The sequence below is a fragment of the Monodon monoceros genome, unplaced genomic scaffold (genome assembly GCF_005190385.1).
Source record: "Monodon monoceros isolate NGI ecotype Baffin Bay Population unplaced genomic scaffold, NGI_Narwhal_1 Super_Scaffold_4, whole genome shotgun sequence".
Taxonomy (NCBI): domain Eukaryota; kingdom Metazoa; phylum Chordata; class Mammalia; order Artiodactyla; family Monodontidae; genus Monodon; species Monodon monoceros.
The window spans coordinates 17,254,119-17,272,049 of record NW_021703781.1 but is presented as its reverse complement, the minus strand read 5'-3'; the positions used below and the strand labels follow the sequence as shown (position 1 = coordinate 17,272,049).

The 17,931-nt window shown below is 38.5% G+C and overlaps 1 protein-coding gene across 2 annotated transcripts in view; it reads left to right on the top strand.

Annotated features, from left to right (window-relative positions):
* Positions 1 to 17,931, top strand: part of CTNNA3 (catenin alpha 3) — a 1,596,010-nt gene that overhangs the window by 1,419,907 nt on the left and 158,172 nt on the right. For both annotated transcript variants that reach the window (XM_029245645.1, XM_029245646.1), the window contains exon 14: positions 7,961 to 8,053. In XM_029245645.1, the coding sequence (XP_029101478.1) occupies positions 7,961 to 8,053 (93 nt within the window). The remainder of the gene's footprint in view (positions 1 to 7,960; positions 8,054 to 17,931) is intronic.

Below are 17,931 nucleotides of genomic sequence, written 5' to 3'. Positions count from 1 at the left end.
CATAAGGCCCTGATGAGGTATAGATCTCTGTATCTGCTATCAGTCTTCTTTAGTGTTTGCTCTGATAATGAAGACCTACACTGCAATTTTCCTCTCCCCTCTTGAGAGCTTTTGTCTGTGTCCACACCAGCTTCAAATACAGTGCCACACTGATAGACCTACTGCAGAGTGACAAGGCCAGCTCTGCTCCCGTGCAGTGAGTTTTGCAATCTTGCTCTTTTTTTTATTGCTGACATGTCCTTGAAGTGGCATATTCAACCTTAAGCAGATTTTCTTGTAACATTCATTGCTTGTTTTTTTCCCCTGATGATGAACATAATAAATATGTATTGTAAAAACTTAGAAACAAATCAATTATAAAGAAGAAAGCCACATAAAACACTCTAACACTCTCATATATATATGCATTGTTTTATGTAATTAGAATATATGTACATATACATTGTTAAGAGTATTAAGAGTATTAAATGCTTTTTCTTTGCCCTTAGATATTCTCTGAAACTCGTTTTAACATCTGTAGAATAGTTTTTTTGAAAAAAAAATTTTTTTAAGTTAGATAACCTCTCTTCAGCTGTTTATTCTAAAGATAAGAACACACATTCACATAAATAGAGTCTGTTTGGCATAGGGTTTGATGGAAAAGTTGAGCTTTTCCTTCGTCAAATACAGCAGAATGTGTCTGATACTCATGGTAGCAGTGTGTACACCTAAGAGTTAAAGATCGGGTTGTGTGATTAGTCATCTGTTGCCACCAGCACCATTACCACCATCTCCACTACTACGCTTATTTTTATTATTGCGTCATTTCCAACAACAGCACATTCTCACCTATAGCGCAATGACCGTAACTGTACTGCCGCAGTTCTCCATGGCATCATCAATTACTGCCTGTGAAGAGCCCTAACTTTGTCCTATGTAGTCCTGGACAAAGTATTAACAGTTGTTTCTGTGCTCCTGAGAGGTTAACAAACCAAAAGGGACTTGGGATCTAAAATTGTGTTTAGCATTTCCAAAGAAGGGTATACTGCTAATTCAGAATTTTCTTGAAAAAAAAAGGATCTTTCCCGATACAGTGTCACCAAACCTGCAATAGACTTATAGAGTGAACAGTAGAATTGAATGAGATTTTATAAGTCATTTAGTTCAGTCCTTTTATTTACTTCTGAAGAAGGTGACTTCTCAACTAGTTAAATACTTGTTTGAGGTCACAGCTACTGAAGGCAGCACTTGACCTAGAATCCAGATATGCAATCTTTATATTCTGTTGCATCAGAGTCCCTGCCTTGCTATAAGAACTTTGGCAAGTTACTTACCTTAGGTTTTCTGTTTATAATTTGGAAATAGGTTATAAATAGGATATAAAGTCAGCTCTGTCCAAAACGCATTTAGTAGTTTTGCTGATCAGTATAGCCTAATTTATATGGAACTTTAAAAGAAAAGAGAAGAAAAATAACTCAGGAGCGTTGTTTTTTTGGCAGATCCATTGGCAAGCTTTTGCTCATGCTATCATATTATGGGCCAAAACTGAATTGGTTTCAAGTTCGTATAACTTAAAGCCAGTGTGCCAGCCTGAGAAACAAGCAGGATTTTTTTGAGTTGTCTTTTCAAAGGCATTTTATGGTTCAAGATAGGTGGCAGTGAAGCCGCTAAAGAAAAATGCACAGGGTGTGATATAATTAATAAATGAAGTAGGAAAAAGGGTTAACTTCAGATGGGCTGACCAGGGAAGACTGGATAGGGTTGAGTATAGGCCGTCTGAACTCCCATGGTAGAAAGGTCCAGCTATGTGAAAGCTGCAGGATGAGCATGCCAGGCAGGAGAGCAGTAGATACCAGGAGCCAAAGATCTTGATGCGGAATGAACTGATGATTGGGGCATATTTCAGGAGTAGAAAAAGCCCACGTGTTATGGATCCATAGTGCTTGCCATGAGAAATAAAGTCCTTTGTCTCTGACAACTCTGGAAACTCCAACTGATTGTATAATTCAGTTTAATAGTCAAAATGGCTTCTGGCCACTTATTATCTGTCCAAGAATGTGATAAATTAACCCTCCAACTGACAAGCAATGGAAGGCATACTTAAAATGCAAAATGGCTGCATTTCAGGTGACAGGGAAAATCTGGGATTAACTATTGCCGCTACAGTCTTGCAACTCATATTGTTACAGGGACACTTAACTAAGCCTAAACGAATCAAAAAATTAAAATAAGTTCAATGTCAGGCCAATGGTTCTCATGAAGAACTGCACATCAGAATCATTTGTACAACTTTATAAAAATATAGGTTACTGGGCCTCTCCCTCAAAGGCTGATTCCAGGGGTTTATAGTTTTCAAAAGCCCATGTGTAACACACAACCAGTTGTATACTTTATTTTCTAGTAATATTTTGAAATGCTTGACAGTTAAATGTGATGGTTACATTTTTCTGAGATGTGACCCTTTAAATAATTTATAGGACTTGGAAACTAGAAAAACAGTGGCTCAGGAAAAGGATCAACAACCTTGTCAATAAATGCCAAGAACAGAATATTGATTTCTTGAAGAAAAAGAAAAGTGTGTGTGTGTGTGTATGTGTGTGTGTGTGCATTCAACAAGGGGTGTTTTTTAGTTTTCTGTAATTTGAATTGTGCTATTGTTATATCTATTCCTTTTTTTTATTAATGTATTTTAATTCTGGTCTCTCCTAACATTCCAAAATCAGCCTGTTATCACCTCAGCTAAGATAATCTCACTGAACATGTTATTGCAGCTTCCTGTTTCAGAATACTATCCATAGCATAATTCCTTTTCTGTGTGAGACCACCACTGACATTGTTGTCGCAGTTATTTGATTGTAGTAAGCCGTTGAGGGATAATCAGAGAAGTATGATTTATGATCAAATCATGTGTATGATTTAGAATTCAAACTTAATTCTGAGAAGAAAATGCCAAGCATGACTCCTATTTCCTAGACTCTCTTTTTTTTTCCTTTTTCTTTCCTTCTTTATTTTTTCTTCCTCCCTCCCTCCCTCCCTCTTTCTCTTTCTTTCCCTCTTTCTTTCTTTCTTTCCTTATTTTTGCTGTTTTGGTGACCACGAATTTATTTCCTTATATTTAAATATTAAACATTTATAAAGTCTTGTGCAAGTGAATTTTAAGGTATAATAATACTGCCTACCTGTCTCACTAAGGATGCTGAAAGAATTACTGAGATAAGTCTGTAGGAAGCATTGAGCTCCTTTGTGTGGAGGGTGAGATTTAAAGGTGGAGGAAACTCAGGTAATTTCAAATCACTTTGGGTTGCCTAAGGAAGGCTTCACAATAAGCAAGAGTTAGAATAGGAATATACGAAATAGTTGTCCTGAATTCTGATAGGAGAAATAAATGAGTAATAACTGAGTTTAACTTCACTTTTTCCAGGAAAAAAATAGGATATCTTCCTATTGGTCTGGCTTAGAGACAGCTCAGCTTGGAGAAGGAAAGTTATTTCAGTCATCCCTGAGAATCTATGTTAGAGTGTATCTCTGCTGGGACCAATTTAAGAGATAATCTTACTCTTATACATGATTAAAATTGGATCAAAAGAGATCTTTACTTGAAATTTAGAAGAAAGCACTGTATGTGGAATTCTTTTATACCCTGTTAGCACAATGACATTGTATACTAAAAATCAGGTGAACATAACTAGAGACAGCTAGTAAGTATCGTGTTAATCCAGAGTAACGGATATGGAGTAAAATGGAGGCATCCAAATTGCCACAAAAGTTTTATCATGCAAATCTAAAAGGTTGTGATGGGATGAGGGATAAGGTAGTGAGGGAAGAGGAGAACAAACACTATAGACAGAAAGAAGCAACTTTTGGGCTTCCCTGGTGGCGCAGTGGTTGAGAGTCCGCCTGCCGATGCAGGGGACGCGGGTTCGTGCCCCGGTCTGGGAAGATCCCACATGCCACGGAGCGGCTGGGCGCGTGAGCCATGGCCGCTGAGCCTGCGCGTCCGGAGCCTGTGCTCCGCAACAGGAGAGACCAGAACAGTGAGAGGCCCACGTACCGCAAAAGAAAAAAAAAGAAACAACTTTTGTTGCACCCCAGCTGTTTCTGTGGACTAAGCTCTTAAATTAAAGCGTTCTCAGTACAATTGAGTCTCACAACAATCTTCAGGGTTAGTTATCATTATCCAAAATTTTTTTCTGAAGAAACCAAAGTTTAAAACGAGACACATATTGCCCAGCGTTCTGTAATTGCTAACTGGAGGGGCAGAATTCAAATTCAGGTCTGTATTATTCAACAGTTTATGGTCTTTCTCCTGTATAACACTGATCTAAGATAGTTGGTTTCCCCTCCCTCGGGATGAAAATTGATTAGAAACACACAAGTTACACACGCACACACACACATACACATACACACACCTTCCAGAAGTTTAACCTTCCAAAGTGACTAGATGAGTAAAAGCAAGCTGTTTCTAAGAGTGTAAATATAGGGCAGCCCATCCTCCCTCCTCCCTTTTTTAAATGTTTGCTCTTTTTGTTATTATTTGTCTTCAGCTTGAAGGTGTTAATGTACACCCCCAAAATGATTAGAGGACTCCTGTTTCTTTCTTAGTTTCCACTTAAACTGTAACATTGTGTATTTAACTTTTTATTTTTACAATACCATCCAACTGCTTACCTTACAGAATGCAGAATGCTGCCAGCAAGTGTTTTGAACACTCCCCCACTGATTTTGTTCATGAAAAGAAGAGGTCAGTTGTGGTGGTTTTGCAAGAAAACTATTAGTTCCCTGTTAAAGATAAGGAAAAGTACATAAGTACGTGGGCGTAAATGGTAGGCTTATCTCTTCCTGCCGTATCACCAACAAAAATGGTACTTGTGACTTCTGAGGGCAGTAGTTGCTCTTACTTTCCGTTAAGTCACTTTATTTTCGAATTGCACAGAATACTGGGATTGATGATGAAGTTATATGTCACCACGTGATAGAGTATAATCCAAGTAATAAACAACAGACATTTATAAGAAACAGATCACAGTAGGGGCACCAGGCAGCCTTCAGCTGCAAAACAACAGGACTCAAGAAAAGGAATTTGATCAGTTGAACTTATTCAGTATGTTACAGGGGCTGATAATGTATCAAGAGGGAAATTGTAAAGATGCTTTCTGAAGACTATTTGGGAAGAATACACAAAAATAGCTAATAACGAAATATGTGATTGTACAGAAATTCCCTCATGGCAAACTCATGCTATTAATACCTAAGAAGAGAGTAAATTGCCCGTAAATTGCCCTGTGATCATAGTCGCACGTAGTTGCAGCAAAGGAGGACTGCATATAGAGATCAACATATAGATAAAAACTACTTAGCACGCTGGAGGCTTTGGTGGGAGGGTGGATATTAATATCCAATGAGAGTCAGTTGAAATCAATGCAAAGTGATGGGAGCTGCTCAGTGCAAGTGTCAGAGAACAAAGAAATTGCTGGTTAAAGATCCATGAGCTGAGAAAGACTCTGAGACCATTAGTAGTTAGGAAATTGGTAATTTTGCCCCACAGTGTGAGCTAATCATTGCAAATCCCCACTTCTGGAGTGGCCCCAGGGAAGCAAAGCTCTTCACAGCCCCGAAAATAAACAAAGGGCCTGTGTGCAGAGCAAGGTTTAAGGGAAACCGGAGCTGTTCTGAGGAGGCAGGTCCTGCCCCTTTCCACCCTTTAACAGCCAGGTGTATATGCAAGACACCTTCCACTTCCACTTTTGGATATTTTTCACGAAAACTAAACGTTTGTATTTTGGATTTCTCACCAGAGCTTTGTAACAAAAGAATGAGAGATTAAAATGGAGACTGTGTAAACTAAAATATTAAACGAATTCTTGTTAAGTACTTTATATTTGCAATAACGCCTTTACTTTGCAATACTGGTATTTGCAATAATGACTGATATCTTTAAATTATTGCCCTGGTGGGACCGAGGGATTGGAAACCTTGAGCAGAGAAAAACAACAAAAAGCAAATAAAGCAATTTAGTTTGAAATACAGAAGATGGAAGCACAGTAGAGGTTCAGTGAGGACAAATTGTTGTTGCTGTTGAGATGTTTTGTTCTGTTCATATCCAACTGTATTTTTGGCTATCACTGTTAATTTTGCTTCATTCATTCAAAAGCATGTATGCATGAATACTAGGTTGTGGTGAGATGATAGTAAGCAGAGCAGACCTAGTCCTTACCTCAAAGAATAGACAGTTCAACCGTCAGCTTACTAATTGAACAAACAATGCTTACAATAAAGTACGATGAGCACTGTGATAGTGAAAGCAAAGGGCTTCAGGAAATGCTTGGTGGAGGAGCTCAAGCCAGTCTAGGGGATTCTTAAATCAAGACACCTCCCTGAACAAGAGATGCTTAAGCTGGCATTAAAAAAAGAGAAAAAAGAAATGAAAGTAGGTTAACTATTTAGCATAGACACTAAAGTTGATACTAATTTATTAAGTTCTAAGAAAATTTAATTTCTCAATTTCTGGTGTTTTGATGTCGATGTCATATGGTTTTTTTGTTTGTTTGTTTTGTTTTGTTTTGTTTTTGCGGTACGCGGGCCTCTTACTGTTGTGGCCTCTCCCGTTGCGGAGCACAGGCTCCGATGCGCAGGCTCAGTGGCCATGGCTCACGGGCATGTGGGATTTTCCCGGACTGGGGCATGAACCCGTGTCCCCTGCATCAGCAGGCAGACTCTCAACCACTGCGCCACCAGGGAAGCCCTGTCATATGGTTTTAATGATAATTATTCCATTTATCACCTGTAAACGCCTTGGTTTGCGGTAAGCACATAGTGGTTAGCCAAATTGCTCCTCAGAGAAAAATGTCCTTCTGATCATTTTTGCTTTCCTTTTCTTTCAAAATTTGTTGGGATATAATTCATATACCATAAAATTCACCATTTTAAAGTACAAAAGTTAGTGGTTTTAATATATTCATGAGATCATGTGACCATGACCACTATCTAATTGCAGAACATTGTTTTCCTCCCAAAGAGAAACCACACACCCATTAGAGTCACTGCTCCCAACCCTCTCCTCCACTCCTTCTTTTAGAAACAGCGAATCAAATATCTGTCTCTATACATTTGACTGTTCTAGAGTTTCCAATACATAGAATCATACAGTAATGTGCTATTTTGTGATTGACTTTCTTCACTTAGCATAATATTTTTAAGGTTTACCCATGTCGCAGCATGTATCAGTACTTACTCCTTTTTATGCCAAGTGATATTCCATTGTATGGATTTACCACATTTTGTTTGCTCATTCATCACTAGATATGTTTTTTGGCTTTTATGATTGGTGCTACTATGAACACTCATTTACAAGTTTTTGTGCGGACATATGTTTTCATTTCTCTCGGGTATGTCGTCGAATGGATTGGGTCCTGCTGCTAGCCACTTAAACAATGAATACTCAAGAGATAAAGAAAGGAAAGGTGCGTTTAATCAAAACGCTGGCAATCTGGGGAGACGGTGGATCCAACATCCTCCAGAAACCACCTCCGAAGATTCTACTCGGGCCTGAAAGCTTTTAAAGGGAAGAAAGGAAGTAATCTCAGTTTGTTCTTGAGATTACTGAAGGGGAAGCTAGGGAAGAGATTTGGTCATTTGTTAAATTACTTATTCTTCATTTCTACTTCTTTGATCTATGGAAAGATCAGACAAGTTAGGCAATGTTTCGTGTGATTAAAAGATTTGAAAGGTATGCTTGAGCCAGAGATGAGTAGAGCATGGAGGTGCCCGGTTTAAAAGTTAGCTATAATATAGCTTTGCTAAAGCGACAGTGAAAGGGGCTTCCTACTGAGGGCAGTTTCCTACAAAGAACTGCTTACATATATACCTAGGAGTGGGGTTGCTGGGTCATATTGATAACTCTGTGCTTCCTTTTTGATGTGCTGCCAGCCTGGTTACCATTTTGCATTTCCACCAGCAGTGTTTTGCTTTCTTTTTATAGACTCCAGAGGAACTAGAGGATGTTTCTGACCTGGAAGAAGATCACGAGGTCCGCAGTCACACCAGTGTTCAGACTGAAGGGAAAACTGACCGGGTGAGTCCCCTCCCTGTGGGGAGAGCCGTGTGCCATGCCCTCTCCTTGTCAATCCAGGCAGCCTCTCACAGTAGGGATCCCTGGATTTGGGGCTGGTCTTGTAAAGCACAGGGAGAAGAGCCTTAGAATGCAGGAGCACCGTCATGAGGGGAATGATTTCCTCTACCTTGAGAGCTCACAGTGAGGCCATTTCTGGTTAGGTAGTGAATCACTCCGTGCTACTTTTGGTCTTTATAGCCGTCATGGGAATATCAAAGTGAAATTTGTACCTGTTTGTTTAGAGTAGAAAAGAGAAACCACGAAGTTGTAAATATACTTGGAAATTCTAGGGGAGAAAAATCAACTTCTGAGGCAATATTCCTCTACTTTTCTTCCTTTCTACAATGCTTTCTTCTGCCCCATCAGCACGCACACACACACACACACACACACACACACACACACACACAGCAATGATGTTCATCAATTTTTGAATTACTCTGAGATGTTCTATTTCACTTTATTTACACCCAATGCTTGGGAGTTTGTGAAAGCTTGATTTCCTAGCTACTGATAGCTTGCAACTGGAGAACAGACTATAGGACTTGAGTCTGAAAGCCAGGTAGTATAGCATAGTGGCTAAGACTGCCTGGGAATACATCTAAATCAGCCACTTCCTTGCTGGGTTACTGGGAAGCTCACTTAGCCTTTCTCTACCTCTGTTCTCTGATTTGTAAAGTAAGTATACTAGTGGTATTCTCTATATGAGGATTACTGTGGGAATCAACTAAATTAATGAATAGAGCACTTAACACAGTGCCTAGCTCTTAGTAAGTTCTCAATAATGATTATTGAGAACGAACTAAGTAGCGATAGTATCATTATCATCATCATCATTATTATTATTATTTAATTAGTTTAATTCAGTGTCATAAAATTTGGAGATGTATGAAACAGATACATTTAAGACAGTCCTGTGTTTTCAAATATTCAAATTGCCTAGAACAGGTATATGTCAGTCACAATACCTGTGTTTTATTAGAAATGTTGGTTATCTTGAGTTTTTATTTCTTGCTGATTATTTGATCTATAAGTCCTGTAGTGGCCAGGGGACACATAGCACCTGGAGTTAGTTTCCTTCAAATCTGGTAGGCATTCTCGGTGGGAGATCAAATCTTACAAATGGCAATGGAATTGGAAATGAATTTTGGCAATGGTAAACTTTGCTTACGCTTTCAGCGAAGTGAACGATTGATGCACTTGGGCCACTGGAGGTGGAGCATGTGTGTCAGGGCGCACAAAGTAACTGATCAGAGGGAATTTTCTTAAAATAAAGGCACCTTTTAGGATGCTAGGATTAATATAAACATGCCCTAGTTCTCATTCTGCCTTATCATGTGTAGACAATGAAACCTGGGTTAAGAACCTTAAAATTTAGAAAGTTCAAATTTCTTCATCTGAAAAATGAGAATAATACTACACCTTCTCACAGCATCGTTCATAACTCCAAAGAAGGCAATGCATATGAGACTGTTTTATAAACTTTATATGCTGAGAAGAGAAGGTTCTTCTTCTTATTATTATTTATATTTTTGTTCTGGGAAAAACAGCAGCTAAATGACCACTTGCCCTTGGTGGTTATAAAGCTGATGACCTCCACAGTTCCAGATCTTAAGAACCTTTCATAGAAGCCACTGCTTCTGACTTTGTGGCAATCACCCTGAAAGTGCTCTGAATCCTGGCTTTGTGTTCCATTGTGCAGTTTCCTGATAATCCAGTTCATTTGTAATGCCTGTGGGCTATACCCTTACCACTATCTAGTAAAAGAGATCCATCACCATCAAATCTACTGGAAGCAACATTATATTCAACACAGCCACTCTCTGCTTTTGTAAATCTCCCCTATACATTCCAAATAGCTTGGATTTTATTCACTTCCTGCCTTGAGGCTTTCCTGTAATTGCTGTGTGGAATCCTTCAGGAAGCAAATCAGGTGGTCTAATACATACACAACCTTATGTGAGGCACTAACACCTCCCAGAACAACTCTTAACCAGTACTCTTCCATTCCTTGGATGGACCATATAGAACTGCATTTTCCACAGGTCCCCAAAAGTTCCCCAGGGGATCAAGCCAGTTCCAACAGCAGTGACCAGCTTGATAACATATCTTTGGATTGGCTCTCCTTTCTTTCCTGATTCATTCTTAGGCTCTTAGCTCTGTTCCTTAAGATCTGTTCCCCCAGATAGTTTCCATTCTTAGTCTCTGCTTTTGGGGTAAAATGAGAAAAGGTAGTCACATCGCATGTGCTTTTTATTTAATTATCGTGTTAATTATGCTATACTGCTATTATTATCCCAGTTTTACTAATAAGATCACTGAGGCTCCGATTTATATAACTTGTCTAATAAGTGGATTATGTTTCCACACTAAGAACTTTAGTGATTACCACATGTCAGTTTACTTAGGACATAGAGTTAGCAGAATGAATCCTATACTAAAAAATAGACAGAGAACCCCACCACAACAAACCTGATAGATCATCGGTGGAATGAAAGAGAACAGAATAAAGGATACTCCAGCAATCTGAAAGAAAAGAAGAGTACAAATTTTTTAAAATTTAAAGAATAATTATTGTACGGTATGGATAACTTAACTGCAATAACACCCTCTTATTGAATATCTATCTTGTGAGTTTATCACAACAGATTCTGCTGTCATACCTGAAGTTTATATGACTAGCTAAGGAGGATAGCTCAAATCTGTCCTCTACCTAAATCACCTGACCAGAACTAAGATCATGTTTAGATAGGTTTTATGTTCTCTCCCAGACATCTTATATCCCTAATATTCCCATATTTCTTATAATTGCATCCCTGTACTTAGAGTATATTCATATGTTCAGTCTTTTTTATTTTATTTTATTTTTTATAAATTTATTTATAAAATATATATTTATTTTTGGTTGCGTTCGGTCTTTGTTGCTGGGGGCGGGCTTTCTCTAGTTGCGGCGAGCGGGGAGCCGTGCTTCATCGCGGTAGGTGCAGGCTTCTCATTGCGGTGGCTTCTCTTGTTGCGGAGCACGGGCTCTAGGTGCGCGGGCTTCAGTAGTTGTGGCGCGTGGGCTCAGTAGTTGTGGCTCTTGGGCTTAGTTGCTCCACGGCATGTGGGACCTTCCTGGACCAGGGCTTGAACCCCTGCATTGGCAGGCGGATTCTTAACCACTGCGCCACCAGGGAAGTCCATATGTTAAGTCTTATGGCCATTTGAGACTTTGTATTCTATCCAGCATTTCCTGAAGTTTGTGTCCACTGGCCAGAGTATACCTTTTGACATATTTGCCAAATACCGTTAATTTGAGAAGATACTGAAGTGGAATTTGTCGAGAATTTTTTGAATACTTAGGCCATTCTCAATGAAGAATTCCTTGTCACTGCACAAGACAAGTGTTTGGGTTCCTTTTTATTTGCAGCTATTACTGAGGAGTAAATGCCTTTTTGGTTCTTGGATTATGCAGGCTCTGCTCTATTGAACATGTACTAGAACCAATCTTAGGCACTGTTTAGTAATGGAGTGACAGTTATTTATTGTCATTTTACTTTCTGCATTTCACTCCCAGTAGCTTTGGCTCAACATCATCTGTTACTGCTGTCACTGGTGGCAAATGCCACTGGGCATTGTAAAGGTCTGTAACCAACAAATAATGATTTAGAGTCCACAGTCAATGAGAGCAAAATACTAAAAGACCAATAGTGCATGCCTTATGAGGTGGCAGAGGAACAGTGGTGGAAATTAGTGATTATCTTAATTATTAAACATGAATACTCACTGGACTGATCCTCTGGTTATATCCAGTGATCAGGCATTCCATGGTGATACAGGAGAGTGGGTTTGCTACAGGTTTATAGAGCATTCGTCAGAGCTCATTGTTTATTCTGTTCATGCCCTTAGCAAGGATGAAGTAGACATCGTTTATCTTAAAAACTCAGAAAGAAATTAAAATAGACTAAGAAAATAAAATTCTTAAACTCACTGATAATAAGATTTTTTTGTAAATCCTAAAAGCTTAACAATTTTATTAAGTATAAGTTAAGCCATATTTTCTATTTAAACAGAGGTGTGTCATTTACCATTAACACTTTATAGTTTATAGAATATTTCCAAATTGCTGTCTTATTTAACAAAAGCCCTGGGTTTTGGTTTGTAATTTTTTCTTGATTTTACTAATTAGGGAATTAAACTCAAAGAGTTTCAGTAGTTTATGCAAGTCATATAGAAATGGGGCCAAATCCCAGGTCTTCTGGTACCAGCCACACTCTTTCCAGCGTAGCATGCTTGTAAACTTGGGTAGAATCTCATAATCCCTTAAGATTTCATTGCTGTACTATCGCTACAGCCATATTATGGTGTCAATATTGTAATTCCTCTAACAGAAAGATGACTCATGAAACTGAAGGCCATAAACCTTAGTATCAGATCTGTTTAAGTCTCACAAATTTCTAAATGTCCCAATACTACAGTCTCCCATCAATAACAAAATCAGTTTGTTGGGTACTACTTGGAAACTACGTAGCGATGCCCAGACCCTCATAGTCTCCCTGGTGGATCACTTTGCACGGATGAGATGGATTCTACTCAAGTAGAATCACACCGTGGAGGAATTTCTTGGGCAGCAATCTGGGGTCTCCAAGCAAAGGATCCAGAGACAGAGGCAGTTACTCCTCACTCAGCCTCTTATCACATTGGCTTCTGTGATATTTGAATAGAGGGAACATTCTAATTTTTAGAAATTTTCCCTGGTTTATTGTGGGCAATTTGGGCAGCAGTAGCCATAGATACTCAGGAAATTGCGAGTGTCAGTAGGGTGGTAGCTAAAAGTATATTCCTCAAGCCTACCTAGGAGACAACTGTGGATTTAGAAAGACTCAATAAAATGGATTGAAAGAGTTTTGTGAATAGAATGGGTGAGAAAGTGACTTGCCTTTTTTGGCCCTGCTGTATAAATATAATGTAGAAGTTAAAAGTATGCACTTTGGGGTCACATAAACTTTGGTTCAAATCAGGGTTCTACCAATTACTATCCATATGACCCTGGGAAAGTTAGTTTATACTTCTAACTTACAGTTTTCTCATCTGTAAAATTGTGATAATAATAATACCTATTATTACTAAGAGATGGAGTGGGAGAAATGGGTAAAGGGGGGTCAAAAATGCTCAAAGTAAGGGTGAAGAAAATAGTGTCTGTTTTATAGTTGTTTTTGAAGATTAGATATATGAAAACTCATTTCTCACACAAAGGAAATGCTCAGTAAATTTTGATGTTTACAAAAATGAATTTCAAGACGTGTATAGATTTGTGTGTGCTAATGTTATACTTTACTTCCTTTTGAGTAGTTCAAGGAGCTTTGTAAATACAAATCTCTCAGTCTTTCAATATAAGACTGCTTTGGTCTCCTGGTTTTGTGGGGTAAATATTTAGCACTCTGTTACCAAAAATCTTTTGAAATTTCTTTTTCCCTCAGCAAGGGGACATATCTGGAACTTCCTTAAAAGGTTGAAAGGAAGATGGTATTAATATGCTTCTTAATGATGCTAGCACTTTTATGTACCTTTATATTCATAATGTAGAACTGAAATAATGATCACAAAAAGGAACTTTTGGTAGTAGGAACAGAAAGTTTTACCCAAAAGTTGTCAAGTTCTTATTTTCTTCAATGATTTTGGAATGCTTGGCCCTGCACTGGGAGTTTTTCTTCTTTGTGGAATTATAGTAGCTTGGTGATCTATTAGTTTCTATCTTAGAGTCCTCAGTTACCTTCAGCAAGGTATATAGGGCTTAATTTTCTAGTTTTATGGTACATACTCATAAAAACAGAAAAAAAGCATCCTGATATTTTATAGGATGCATGTTGGAGACAGTTTTGCAAGGAGTCATTTAAAATCACCTTTCTCTACCCCTATCCATGACGGACAGATGTTCTAGTGATTGTTCCCTCTGCCTAAACAGCTTGAAAGCCAGTAAGGTCTAAAAACGAAATCAAAAAGTCTGTTCTGCCTTACACAATTTAAACTTTGATCATAATGTCTTATAGATAAGGAGTGAAAAAGGGAACTCATTTAACAGTGCTGAATAGGGCCAGATTTTTATTTGAAGGTATTTGATGCTGTGGTCTCTAATTGCTGAAATTAAATTTAATGAATATAACATTAAAAACAAACACTTAAAATTTTGTAATTTCAGCTGTAGTCATATCATATTTCAGCATGATAAAGTTATGACACCTTTTTAAAGATTCATCATATTTACTGATGACCCAGAATTAAAGAAGTTGTGACTTGTAGTCAATTCGATGACTAATATTTGTCCTATCTTTAACATTTATGCTCACTTAAGAACATAAAATTTGTAAACCGTCCCTGCCTTAAAGAATATCATTGAGGCCATTGAGTTTCTATATGCTCTATAAATAGAAGTAAATTAGGACGGAAATAAGAACAGTTGCTAGGTTACTCGACACAACCCCAAAATGTCAACAGCAGCAAATGAATTGGGGCGTATCAAATGTTAAAATCCTGGAGGTGATTCTTGGTATTAAAAAAAAAAAAAAAGCCATGTACACTTAAATATGATGTTGATGGTAGGAGAACACACTCATTGCTGCTTTTTAACATGTAGTCCGCTGAATATCCTCAACCTTGAGAAGAGAAAAATTGCCATGAATGAGTGGTGTATTTTAAGAATTGGAAACATTTTAATACTTTTTTTTTTTTTTTTTTTTTGCGCGGGCCTCTCGCTGTTGGGGCCTCTCCCGTTGCGGAGCACAGGCTCCGGACGCGCAGGCTCAGCGGCCATGGCTCACGGGCCCAGCCGCTCCAAGGCATGTGGGATCTTCCCGGACCGGGGCACGAGCCCGTGTCCCCTGCATCGGCAGGTGGTCTCGCAACCACTGCGCCACCAGGGAAGCCCGGAAACATTTTAATAGGTCCTATTTATTATCATAATACACTCCCAGTAACTTAAATTTATACTGAATTACCATACAGAATATGGAGACATGACCGCATTACCTTCGTGATATAATTTGGTTTAGGTTGCCATGGAAAGCACAGGCCTGGTAAGCCTTGATGAAATGACATTACTCAGTAGCACTGCACTAGGTAGTGCACGTTCTCATCATTTGTTTCTATAATTTCTATTGTGTATTTGGTGGTAACGCTGCTTTCTTACCTTTCTGGGTGATCATTCTCAATGCTTCATGGTTTCCTCTTCCTCTCTATTCTTAGGCATTAGGGTTCACTAGAGTTTTGATGTAAGCCCTATAGTCCTCAAGTTTTTTCCACTTTTCCTGGATATGCTCATATAGTCCCAAGATTTCAGATGTCCTATATAGAGGTACATGACTTTAGCCAAGTCCTGTCTCCTGAGCTCTGGCTGCATATATTTGCAGGCCTGTAAGTTTCCTTGCCTCATGTAGCTCACCTGTGGAACTCAACTGTTTCTAAGCCTGAATGCATCATCTTACCCCACAAATCTACGCCCAACTCCCATATTTCTTATGGTGCTTCTGTACATTCTTTTGCACAAGTCTGAACTGGGAATCTTTTTTTTTTTTTTTTAACTACTTCCTACAGCTAATCATACAATTAGTTCTGGTTTTACTATCTTCTATCTGAACTTGTCCATTTTTTCACCACCTCCACTATCACTTCTTTCAAAGAAAATGTGCACTGGACAAAGTTAAAAAGGAAAGGAAGACTTTACTCAAGACCACTGCAATAGAGGAGAGAGACCAGAGCTCAGTCTGAGTTCAATGAACTCTGCTGAAACAAGGGGGTGAAAAATTTTCAGAGGTGGGGTGAGGGGGTTTGGAGGCCATCTATGTTCTCTTTGGACTTTACCCAAAGGAAAAGTGAACTTTCTCTATTTACATGACTGGAGGGACTTTTATAATTTGGAGTCAGGCGCCCTCTAAAGTAAGCTCCTCCCCTCCCACAGAGACTGGAGGCTGTATCTTCCTTGATGGATACATTTCAAAGGGATGGCTCCCAGGTCCTTGAGAAAGGTAGTCCTGGGTTGTAAAACTGGCAAGAAGCGTTAAGGTATTTACATCTCAAAGAGACAGAGAAGGAATTTACAGCTCTACATTTTATAAATTACATTCTCTAAGAAAAAGGAGGTCAGGAGCTTAGAGTCAGGAAAAAGTCTGTCTAAAGCTCAGTCATGCTGAGGGGAGTGTTAAGGTTGTCTTGGTGAATACCTTAGTTCAGGCACTGGTGTCTCTCACTAGATTGTCTATAGCAGACTCCTAAATTGTCTTTTGCCTCTAGCTTTGTGAACGTTCATTCTCTCACTTGAACTCATGTAATGTTTCTAAAGTGCAAATCTGTCGTCTATCACCATGCATTAAACCTCTTATAGGTCTCAGTGTCTCCCCATCCAATTCCTCAATGCCCTACGTAAGAGAACTTCAGGATCTGCTCCCCGCTCCTCTCTTCTGCCTCATATTTCAACACTTTCTCTCCAAACCTGACCCCTTGTATGTAAATCATTCTTCCTAGAAGACACAGGCTCTCCCCTCACATTCCTCTCTTAGGAAAACAATTCCCTCAACTCCCCATCTTCCCCTTCATCTTGAAAAACCTGCTCATCATTAGGATTCCAGATTAGCTTAGACTTCACTGAAATGCAAGTTCAAGTGTACTTTCCTCCCAACATCCATCTGTAATACACGGAGATTCCCATATCATGACATTCCTTGTGCCTGTATAATTTCTTACATGATGGCTTTTTTTTCCTCCATTCAGTAAACCTAAGTAAACCTCATTAGTACAGAGAACATGTTTTTGTCTCATTTAGCGTTATATATACAGAGCCTCATACACTGCCTGGTAGATTTAGATGAAAAAAGATAAAGATCACCTTCCTTTTGTAAGCCACCTTGCCTCAAAAGTACACTAGGTCTTCAATAGATTAAGTCTAGGGGATTACATTAATTTCTTTCCTGATCTTTCTCCCTTCCAACAGTTGTACTTACTTGAACCAGATAAATCTTACTATAAATTGCTAGGTCACTACTCTGAAGTATTCAGTGGCTCCCTACTACCCAGTACCTGCTAGTATAAATATTAATTGTTCTTCTTCTTGCCAAAGTCCTTCACAGTGCCTCCTTATTCCTGGCCCTCTAGGCATACAAATCCAAAAACTCTCTTTATTTGCTAAACTGATTTTTGTGTTCCTGGTAGTTACAACTATCCCTGAGGCTATGTTTTTTCCCCCGTGTCTGAATTGTCTACCTTTTGTCCTTTTTCACTCCGTCAAATACAAAAGTACTTTAAGGTGAGCTCGACTCCCTTAATTTCCAAGAAGTTTTCATTATACTTAGCCACTATTGATTTAATGATACAAAAATTTCTGCTGAGAAGCAGTCTAAAGGACAGTGTACTTACTCATTTTGGATTTTTACGTGCTAAGGTCGCTAGGCTCTATCTTTCTATATCTACAGTGAAGTATCGTACCTGGAAGTTTCAACTTTGTTTTATACAAATTCTTTACCCGAATTGAAATTTAGTGTCATTCCTCTGACTTTATAAGTCACTGTGTAAAAATCTAGGCAGAGAAAATTAAAGTTTAAAGCATTGTTATTATTTTATCTGAAACTTTTTATAATATTTTAATAAATAGCTCTTGAAATGGCAATCCAGGAGAGATTGTTACCAAATACCTTAACATACTCTCACTTGTCAAACAGTGGAACTACATTAAACTATATACATTTCACCCTACCTTGGTTGTTGGGAAGTTCTCAGTTAAAATTAATGCTTAGTAACTAATCTTAAATGCCTGGTATGTTTGTCTCTTGTTTCTAATTGTCTTATTTATCTTTAGAAATAATTAATCT